The sequence below is a fragment of the Lactuca sativa genome, chromosome 4, assembly GCF_002870075.4.
Source record: "Lactuca sativa cultivar Salinas chromosome 4, Lsat_Salinas_v11, whole genome shotgun sequence".
Lineage (NCBI taxonomy): Eukaryota > Viridiplantae > Streptophyta > Magnoliopsida > Asterales > Asteraceae > Lactuca > Lactuca sativa.
The window spans coordinates 178,723,676-178,734,839 of NC_056626.2; the positions used below are offsets into that span (position 1 = coordinate 178,723,676).

Consider the following 11,164-nt stretch of genomic DNA (forward strand, 5'->3'; position numbering starts at 1 on the left):
AAACGCCTTCCTCCATGGAGAGTTGGATCGGGAAATTAACATGAATCAACGGGTAGGTTCCGAGTCAAGATCATCCAGCACCTGTTTGCAAGCTCAAGAAGGCGCTTTATGGACTTTAGCAAGCACCGACAGCGTGGTAGGCTAAAATCATTGAATTCCTTACGCAAAACGGTTATGTGTCAACTTCTGCATATTCTAGCTTATTCGTCAAAATGAAGGAGAAAAAGCTAGCAATAGTGCTGGTATATGTGGATAATTTAATCATCACAGGCGATTGTGAACAAGAACTTGCCCAAATAAAAAAGAACTTTGGTGTTCGTTTTCAGATGAAAGACCTCCGGCAACTCAAGCACTTCTTGGGATTACAGCTGAATCGTACTGAAGAAGGAATCATTTTACACCAACGAAAATATTCAACAGATTTGCTATAGAAGTTTAGGAGGGGTACTTCAATGCAAACCAATCTCTACTCCAATGGAGATGAATGTTAAAATGTGTGCAGATAAAGGAAAAGATCTAGAAGATGTTACTATGTATCGGAAGATGGTAGGAAGCCTTATGGCCTTAACAGGACCAGATCTCTCCTTCGCAGTTGGTGTAATGATCAGTCAATATATGCAAAATCCCAAGAAACCACATCTGGATGAGTTCGTCAAATTTTAATGTATTTGAAGAGTACACTTGAAAGTGGTATCATGTTCAAGAAAGATGAAGATTGCAAGCTATCTGTCTATTGTGATGGTGACTATGCACGCAGGAGATGAAGATACTTGTTCAACAACAGGGTATGCTTTTATGCTTGGGTCTGCAGCAATTTCTTGGTAAAATAACGTTATAGTCGCTAATTCAGAACAAACATAGTAGTTGGTCACCTTGACACTAACCAATATTATATTATATTGCACGTGTACTTGAAATAAGGGTGTAACGATAAAATTATTTTGAGATCACAATTTAAATGTATAAATTACAACAGAATTCACAAACACGATAGTAGAATATGGAAGAAAAAAAAAAAAGAACGAGTTTCACTTCAAATTCCAAAAAAAAATCTACAAACATCACATACTCAAAAACATAGTTTTCTATCTCATTTGGAAGTTCAAAGTCCTGAGGAAGCTCGCATAGAGGAAGGCGAAGAGCACACAAAAACCAACCAAAACCGCAGCAACTGGACCCATGAAGTCCATCTCAAAACCGTAGTAGTCTTTGATATACCATGTGAGAGTCGGGTCGGTTTCCATCCCAGGAACCTTGATCGTGTTAGTCACATCATGATATTGGGAAATAATGCACCCATACACAGTCCACGCCATGGGGCAGATCCAGTAGTACCACACCCACCATCCAGGAATTTTCTAAAATATCAACAATTTAATAACAGTCAAATCACACGAAAGCCACTATAGTTTAAGTTAGAAGCAACAATTATTTTTATGCTACAAAAATAAGGTGTTAAAATTGAGAAGTAACCCAAACTGTAAACATGCAACAACTTATACAATGAGTTGATTTGGACTTACCGGTTGTGGGATATAAAACCCTGAGAAGATATTAAAAAGTAGGTAGAAACCAGCTGCGAATATGGCTGCTAATTGTTCGTTTGGTGTAACGGAAACAGTCATCATTCCATAGTATGTGAAGTAAAGGAACGAAAAGAAGTTGATGAAAAAGAGCCAGAAGAATTTAGCTGCAGTCCATTCGAATGACACCATGGTGTACACTATGAGAGTGTAGTATGTCGTTTGAAGGAATACATATGGTATCTCAACAATAACCTGTTATTCAAAGAAAAGGGTAATTAAGTTTGTAATTAAGTAAATATATATATATATATATATATATATATATATATATATATATATATATATATATATATATATATATATATATATATATATATTTGTTCAAAAATTTACTTACTTGTGCCATGGCATATGGTAATGAGGAGTACATTCCAGCTGCTCTTTCACGATAAAAGACTGTTCTTTCTGTTGCAACAACCGGCTGCACTGTTTGTGAATTGTTAATACCAACAAAAAATATAGCCGCGTACATGGCTCCGATAATTGTGCTCAAATCATTGCTGCTCGTCCTGAAATTCATAATTAAAATATTTAAGGAATGGTCAAAATGGTGATTTAATATTTAAGGAAGGGTCAAAATGGTGATTTCAATAGAAGCAATTAACTCACTTATTGTTGCCGACTTTCCAGAATACGGTTCCAACCAACAGCGCACAAAGCAAAGTGAAGAAGAAACGAACAAGGTTATAATCGGGATTTTGCCAATAACTCCGCCACATTTTCCATAAACAAGACGTGAATTGTCCCCACATAGATTGAGCATATTGTGTTTCAAAGTGAAGATCTACAGCACTTGGTGGAGGCACACTCAACTCCTTCACCATAGCCTTGTTCCTCCTGTCATGCGTACACATGTTATAATTACAATCCTTTTCTGATTTTATATGTGTGTAATTTATTCAGATTGGGGAATCCTTGAGACCATTTTCGCAACACAATTTATATCACTAGTTTTCATTGCTAAAAATGTAAAAAAGACATACTGTTTCAAAGGTGATGCACTGTAGTAGTCAGCAAAATCAATGCCAAGTCGCAACTCTGCAGCACCAGAGCTGACTTCCAACATCCATGTTGCGGGATTGTATTTTTCGGTGATCTTTGGAACCCCAGGAACTTCCTGATTATATTAAAAAAAAAACAACTTATTAATATAGAATGTTTTGAAATTTATAGTTTATATATAAAGTATGAATGTCAATATATATATATATATATATATATATATATATATATATATATATATATATATATATATATATATATATATATATATATATATATATATATATATATATATATATATATATATATATATATATATATATATATATATATATATATATATATATATATATATATATATATATATATATATATATATATACCTCAAAGTAGTCAATGATGCTTTGAGAATGCCTGCCTAGTGGGCCCGCATAGATAACTTTTCCTCCTCTTTTCAATAGCAACAACTCATCAAAAGATTCAAAGATATCAATACTAGGCTGATGAATGGTGCAAACAACTGTTCTTCCTGTGTCCACTGTGTTTCTTACAGCTCTCATAACAATGGCAGCTGCTCTTGCATCAAGTCCAGAGGTTGGTTCATCCATGAAAATAATTGAAGGATTTGCAACAAGTTCTACTGCAATTGTTAGCCTCTTTCTTTGTTCTGTTGATAATCCACTAACTCCTGGAAGCCCCACTATCGCATCCTTGATTTTGTCTAGCTCAACTAGCTCCATTACTTCCAGTACAAAAGTCTGAAACCAAAAAAAAAATTAACTGAAATTAATTAACAACTAACGCTTCTCAATAATATCTTGTTTATTGTATCTTTATGTTGTTACCATTTTCTCTTCCTTGCTGACTTCTTTTGGGAGACGGAGGAAGGCAGAGTAGATCAAAGATTCATGAACAGTGACTGTGGGAGAGTGGATATCAGTTTGCTCACAATATCCAGAGATTCTTGCAAATGTTTCTTGTACTTTTGTGAATCCTGATATTCTTATATCTCCTTCGATATAACCAGTGTTTTTTCTTCCTGCTAAAACGTCCATCAATGTAGTTTTTCCAGCCCCACTTACTCCCATCAATGCAGTTAAGACTCCAGGCCTAAATGCACCCGTTACATCTCTAAGTAAGTGCAACCTGTCTTCTGTTACCCCTTGTTCTCGCATTTCCTGTTTAATCAACAAATAATCATTAAGTTCTTAGTTCCTAGAAACTCATTTACTATATATGATATAAATGTTCATGGTAGCAACAGAGATTAAAGAAACGAACTTATACCTTAGGCATATCAACAAAATAGTTCATGTCATCAAATGACATGGCGTATGGAGTAAAATGAAGCACCATGCCCTTCTTAGCAACAGCTTTAGCATCGGGTTTGACTTCGTTTCCATCAGCATGAAGTGATTTTAGTTCTTGGTTGGTATCCTGACCTTTCATGGCTGCAGCTTCTTCCTTGGAGATAATTGCTTGTGGCTTTCCAGGGGCTAGTTAGTCAATAGAAGAATCATAAAGGTTAGTTAGTGCAAATATCAGTCAACTTCAGGGGTGTCCATAAAAAACATATATACCTTCCAAATACATGAGAGCAAAGGTAAAGAGAATATTGAACAGAAACGTGAAACCAAGAAGAGCAGCAGCACCAATCCAGTAATGGCTTTCTTTAGTTGGGATGTCAAGGTTCTTTAGCACTGCGTACCCCATGCTGGTTGAATTATCTGAGCTCTGCCAAGAATTGAAATTATAGAGATATAAGAGAAAAAGCAGAATTGTTTATAAAATTCAACTTTTTCCCGAAATACCCTTTTGAAATTCGAATTGAGTTAAGAATTACCGACTTACCCTTATGTTCGTCCACCTAGGATCAAGAAACTCGTTTATAGCAAACGCCTTGAAACCATACGACAATGGCGAAATCCAATACGCCCACTCCCACCAGTTTGGAATTTGGGTTTTAGGAAGGAGGAAACCACCCAACAGAAATATGAGTAGAAGTACAATAGATCCTCCTGTGTTTGCAATATTCATCGTCTTACAAACCCCAGCAATTAGCTTAAACAACCCCGCTGCCACATTCTGGATCAAAAACACCAACAAAAGATGCTTGAAGAACCTGTAAATTAACCACATTCCATTAGTATATATAGTTAGAGTGTAAATATTGTCAACATAAACGCAATCCAAAAAACAAATTAGTTACTTAAAGTAATTACCTGCTAGCATCTGGGGCCATGCCAACACCGAAGTATAAAATCCCAGACCAGATAATACTCTCAAGCATAGATATAGGAATACGAAGCAAGAAAGCTGGAATGGTGAAAGCCCATGAAGGGTGAAACAAGAGGTCCCTTTGTTTGTAAACAACAGGAAGTCTCATGATGACAAGTGACAGATCAGCAAGCCCATTAAACATGTTTATGAGCAAACTGTTCAAAAGTGCCCCTACATAGATTGCACCATCTACTTCATTCCTGTGGTGCATTGTGGTCCGAAAATACAAAGTGGTGGCGATAAATGATAAGAAGATGATTTGAATAGACTTGAAAACGTAAATGAACGAGTTTCTTTTCATTAGTAGCCACTCTTTATCCCATGAGGCTTTAAGAAGCTCCATTCTGGGGACTAAGTATTTTTGGAAGACGAGAGCAGCTTTATGGCTATTGCTTTTGTCATATGGAACTGCCAACTCGCTTTTCAACTTCTCCCCCACATGGAAACTCTTGAATTTCTCAGTAAATTCACTAACTCGTACATATCTATACGGTTTCCCTTTATTTGCCCAGTATTGTTGTTGATCCTTTTTAGATGTAACCTATAGCAAGCATAGATCGAGATACAAAATGTTAAAATTATTTGTAATCTAACGTTTCAGTGTAGAAATTTTGTTTGAGGTCATTCGGAAAATTCAGTAGAAATTAATGCTTACCTCTTGCAAGAAGTCAGCAATACCCTTTCTCTCTGGACATACAAATCCACAAGTCTCGAAGAACTCAAGAACATTTTCTCGTGGGCCCTGATACACGATTTGACCCTCAGATAGTAGGATGATGTCATCGAATAGATCGAATGTCTCTGGAGCAGGTTGTAGTAAGGAAATTAAGATTGATGATTCGTTGAGGTGTACAATTTGTTGCAAGCACTTCACTATCTGAAAGGTAGTTGAACTGTCTAGACCCGTTGATATCTCGTCCATAAATAGAGTTTTTGCGGGTCCCACAAGCATCTCACCTGAACCCGGTATTTATTTATCCATTCAGCACTTTATCCATACAGTACTTAATGTCAAAAAAATAAAAATTTAAAATTAACCTGTGGTTACACGCTTCTTTTGTCCTCCGGAGATACCTCGTCTCATTTGATCTCCAACAAACGTGTCACGACATACATCGAGGCCCAAAATCTGTTTGTTTGGTTTTAATATATATGAATATTGTTAGTGTCCTACGTTAACTTGATATAGTCTTTATATATATGTTGGAGTCTATTGTTCCTATTCCTCCTCAAGGATACTATATGCAAAGATTTAAGATAACAAAGATAATACTTACTCTTAGAGTGTAATAAGTAATCAAACTGCTCTCATCCCCTTCAATGGCGGTTGCCTTCATGAAAAGGTCGACTTCAGAATCTGGGATGATACCTGCTTCCTTTTCTCTTCTTGCAAGCTCCGTTAGCATCTCTGTATTTCAACGTTTACTTATTAATTAAATCATATATTCTTGTTTCAAGAATTGAAAAGATTAGCATCACACTAGGTTATGCTATACACATGACTATATACACTTGAAGTTCGCCCTTCTTTTCGTAAGGGCTCATTTGGAGAGAACTAGTTTCAGAGAGTGTGTTAGTTTCTCGCATTCTCAATTTAGAGACTGTTTTGAAAAGAAAATATGGGACATAATATATATATATATCTAACTAAAAGAAAGTTAAGTTACCTAAACGAGATCCAACTCCTTGGCATCTTGCTGAGAAATCTAATGTTTCTCTTACTGTCATTTCTCCAACATGAATATCGTTTTGACTAATGTAGCCAGCTGTCCTTCGTGGTTCAAATTCATTGAGCTTATGTCCATTGTATGTTATCTCTCCATCAACTTTTAGGTTTTTATCGAGTCTTCCTGCTAGAGCTAACAAAAGCGTTGTCTTACCCGATGATGGTGGACCCAACACAAGTGCCATCCTGTAACATATATACACAAAACTTGCATAAATTCACTTAATTTCCTCTTAGCATTTCATATGATTATAATATTTTACAAATGGTGCTAATCATGCTTTTGGATTTTGGTGTGTGACATTATACCTTGATGGTTTGATAACTCCGGAGACATCTTTAAGAATTTGTAGTTTAGCTTTCTGTGAGAAATTGATCCCAACAATAGCGAGAAGGGATTCAACGATATTTCTAGCAGCATTTGTCAATGTTGGAAGTGCTCTATCTCCGACATGGCAATCGGCTTCTATTGAGAGATTTTGAAACCGGACTTCTACTGTTGGAAGGGAGATTCCAACCCTGAGATTAACCAAATACAGTAATATGTTAATTTATTAGTAATCACTTGTTGACTTAAACACTCAAGAAATTGACTCTTTCAATAATTAAGACCTAAACAAGGTGATTCTACATTGTAGCAATCAGCAATGTACTTTCTGTTTTTGCCACACACACACGAAAAAAGTCATACACGCGTACATAGTAATATGCAAACACACACAGTCAAAACCACAAACACATACATAGTTGTAGCATTGTACCTACCTTGAAAACCCCAATAACTATAGTCTATAGCAACTATATATATTTTACAATAGGATTATAAATAATGATACTTAAAAATGCATATTGGTTTATGAAGATGAATATTGAAACGAAACAAATCTTTATATGTTTTCACAACCTACATGCATATATTCCAAATATTTAAAAGAAAATGGAAAAAAGTTTATTTTAAAAAGAAAAATCTAAATTCTAAACAAAAATATACATAAAAGCAAATGTGTAAAAAAGGTAATTCTCTAAAAAAACGTATTTTGTAAAAACAAATTCGTAAACTTGAGTTTTAAAAAAAGATGTAAAAAAATGCAAAAGAAGTTAAAGTTTTAGTTAATATATAACATTAGTAGGAGGATAGGATATATTATATAATATGTTGGACAGATTGGTTATGTAAGACAGCAATATAATTGCATTTCCCAAGAGGAGTGTTACCCTTTTTAATATATTAAGTAATATATTAATTACATAAACCAAAGGCTACTATCCAAACTATAGCGGTATAGATGATTTTTTTTAATGTCAAGGATTTGATATCATTGATAGATGATATTTGTAATATGATAGATAAAGTTATAAATAGATTAGATTTGCATAAAATAAATATATAAATAAATAAAACTACATAAATGAATATTTAAGGGCTTTTTATACTTTTTTTCCCACCATCCGAGAGCAGTAATTTTTGCATTTACAAAAATCCTAGGGGACATTCCAGCCTAAATAATAAAATTCTAGCCTTCTAGGGGACATATCCATTCCTACTCAATATCGTTTTTTAATTAAAAACCCTTGAAGTATCAAATGATATCAAAACCGGAGTTTTTAGTTCATATATATGACTTGTTATTTCAAATCTACTTATGTGAGCAAACTATTTGAGGCTATATGTCGAAACTCGTATACACAATACAAGATCTTATAGAAGACAAAATAAAAGAAAGAGAAAACAAGTGAATTGACTTTTGATGACTGATAAGGAGACTTACTTGTGAACTCGTTCCCTGAACTTCCTCAAGAACCTTTCGTTATCTTCTTCAGGAAGTGAAAAAATCTTGTCGATGAAATTCTGTCGAGCAACTGGGTCAAGCTCTCGTACATCCATCAACATCTGATCAGAATGCATTTCCTGTTGATCCGCCGGAATATAAGACTTGAAGATGGTGGTTCGTAGTCGACTGTAAGTAGGCAGTTTCTCCAGAGCAGCCCATCGCAAAGCCTCTTCGTCTTCCATGGAGTGACGACTGGTCCGGCCGTCATGACTACCACCTGCACCGGCGGAAAATGCATCTTCGATCCGCCAACTCCCGGCAGCAGTGCTAAAACTCCTGCCTATGCTTCTCGCCACACTCTTGCGAAAGCTCGGTTTCCATGGCTCTTCCTCCATTTTTGAACCTTGAGTTTTTCGATCTCCTTAGTGTTTCTCTTGCTAAAAAAAAGTCCTGTGAATGGTCGTTTATAGAATTCATTTCTAAAGGAATCTTTAGACATTTGAACTATAATAATTTTATAAGCGCATGTGCGTCAACGTTTCTTATAAAAGACTTATTTATTCCTTAAATTAAATAAAGCATTATGAACAAGGCAATTATGAACGCATTTTGTCGGGATATTGACTAAAATAAGAATTGATTTTTGGAGCGTCTAAACTAGGAATAGATTTACAAGCAATGGAGGGCCAACCTAGGAACAAATTTTCGGGATATTAGTTAAACTAAGCGTTAAACATTAAAAAATAATCATTTTGTCCGTGACGTACCATTTCTGAGTAGTAATGGATATGTTGGAGTTTGTTAGAAGTTGACGAGATTTAACATGAAGATAGTCAGTATATGTGTGATGACGGACTCAAATTGAATAAGATGTACCGCTTCCTTGAATGTTCAAATTGAATATCCTTTCAACCTTCTATTTTTTGTTAGAGCCTAATTACCAAAAGAGTACTCGGATCATTCACCTATCATTCTGAGTTCCTCTAGCTTGGACTTTGGCACCCTCCCTTCAGCTTCTTTAATTCTCGGATGCTAAGGGAAGATTTCAATTCTATATTTTTGAATGCACGGTCATCATTTGTCGGGTTTGGCTCTCCTTGCGATGAAATTAAAAATATCTCAAAAATGTTCTAAAAAAATGGAGAAGCAGGATAAACAATGGTGAGTCAGCACTCCTAAAAAATGGTGAGTCGGCACTCCTAAACACGGTCAAAAGGAGAGCGGAAGAAATCGATAAAGTTGTTGAAGATAGAACTCTTGTTGATTGGGAAATCAAAGAACTTAGAGAAGGGAAGCTTAAAATCTTGGATCTTTAACATTCAAAAAGACTGCTCCCAAGCAGAAATCGAGAATCAAATGACTTATAGATGGGGACAAAAATTCAGGCTTCTTTTATGGTGTCATAAATACAGGCTCTGTAGCAATAGAATTTACGACCGTTTGATCAATGGTTCGTGGTGCTCTATCCCTCCAATATAAGGTTGAAGTTTGGGAGTTCTTGAGATCCAAATTTCGAGAAAATTGATCATCAGGCCCAAACTCGTCATCCTTTATTTTAAATTTCTATCTTCTGATCAATATAGTGGTCTTGATGCCCTGTTTGATGAGTTGGAGATAAAACATGCTATTTGGAACTGTGGTTGTGAGAAAGGTATCAGGACCTGACGGATTCACATTCAAGTTGATTAAATCTCATTGGGAAGTAATCAAATCTGGCATTATGGTGTTTATAAAACACTTAGAAACCGGTAGGTGCTTGGCCTAGGGCTACAATTCCTCATTTATCACTCTAGTTCCAAGAATTAGAGATACCATAGCTCTCAATGACTATCGTCCCATCAATGTCATTGGTTATGTATAAGATAGTTGCAAAAGCTCTCGCCTCTTGTCTAAAGAATGTAATTGGAAGCATTGTGGATCTGGTACAATCGGGGTATGTCGAAGGGAACGACATATTAGAAGGGCCATTCATTTTCAACGAATTATGTTCATGGGCTAAAAAGTCAAGGAAAAGACGTTCCTCTTTAAAGTAGAATTTGAAAAGGCTTTTGACTCAGTAAATTGGAGCTACCTACAAATACGATTTAAACATAAATGGAGATCATGGATCAAAGGTTGTTTAGTTTCTGCTCAAGCTGCGGTCCTACTGAATGGATTTCCCACCCTCAAATTATGTATATCACTAGGGGTAAGACAAGGCAATCATTTATCCCCTTTTCTTTTTATTGTTATCATGAAGGGATTGAATGTTTCATTGAAAAATGTGTGCTCCAAGTCTCTCTTTGATGGCGTTATTCTTCCTAATCATGGCCCATGCATATCACATTTGTTCTGTGTAGATAATGCAATATTTGTTGGTGAATGGGATAGCTTATTAGATTTATATGCTCAAGAATCACTATTGAATGATAGTTCTAATAACATGTGATCTTATAGAGTCACACCTTATCAATATGGCACATGTTGAATGTTTATCATTAATATGATTATTAATAAATAATAAACTCTTGTATTTAATTATGGAAAATTATTATTTTATGAAAATAATGTTCGTAGAGGTTATAACTAGTTATTATATCATATTGAATGATATATTCTGTAATGTACATAATTTTGGGCATATTGGATATCACTAACACTTCATATGTACATTACTTATTTAAGAAAAATTGTAAAACACTCGATTTACGATCCAGACATACATTCCTTATTTGTAACCCAATTACAATCCGACACCTGGCTTTCCCATCTCCCAAGAATACATGCCCTTGCTCACATCGCTAAGGTACTCATGCCAC

The 11,164-nt window shown here is 35.3% G+C and overlaps 1 protein-coding gene across 1 annotated transcript; it reads right to left on the reverse strand.

Annotated features, from left to right (window-relative positions):
* Positions 1 to 911: 911 nt before the first annotated feature.
* On the reverse strand, positions 912 to 8,812 carry LOC111907932 (ABC transporter G family member 29). Its single transcript, XM_023903740.3, has 17 exons — positions 8,364 to 8,812; positions 6,904 to 7,113; positions 6,536 to 6,780; positions 6,146 to 6,276; positions 5,907 to 5,997; positions 5,524 to 5,825; positions 4,811 to 5,409; positions 4,440 to 4,710; positions 4,169 to 4,322; positions 3,876 to 4,084; positions 3,434 to 3,766; positions 2,972 to 3,346; positions 2,570 to 2,703; positions 2,196 to 2,423; positions 1,924 to 2,095; positions 1,524 to 1,778; positions 912 to 1,358 (listed from the first exon to the last, which is right to left on the reverse strand). The coding sequence occupies exons 1-17, from the start codon at positions 8,759 to 8,761 to the stop codon at positions 1,086 to 1,088; spliced, it is 4,380 nt and encodes a 1,459-aa protein (XP_023759508.1). The 5' UTR covers positions 8,762 to 8,812; the 3' UTR covers positions 912 to 1,085.
* Between the last annotated feature and the right edge of the window lie 2,352 nt (positions 8,813 to 11,164).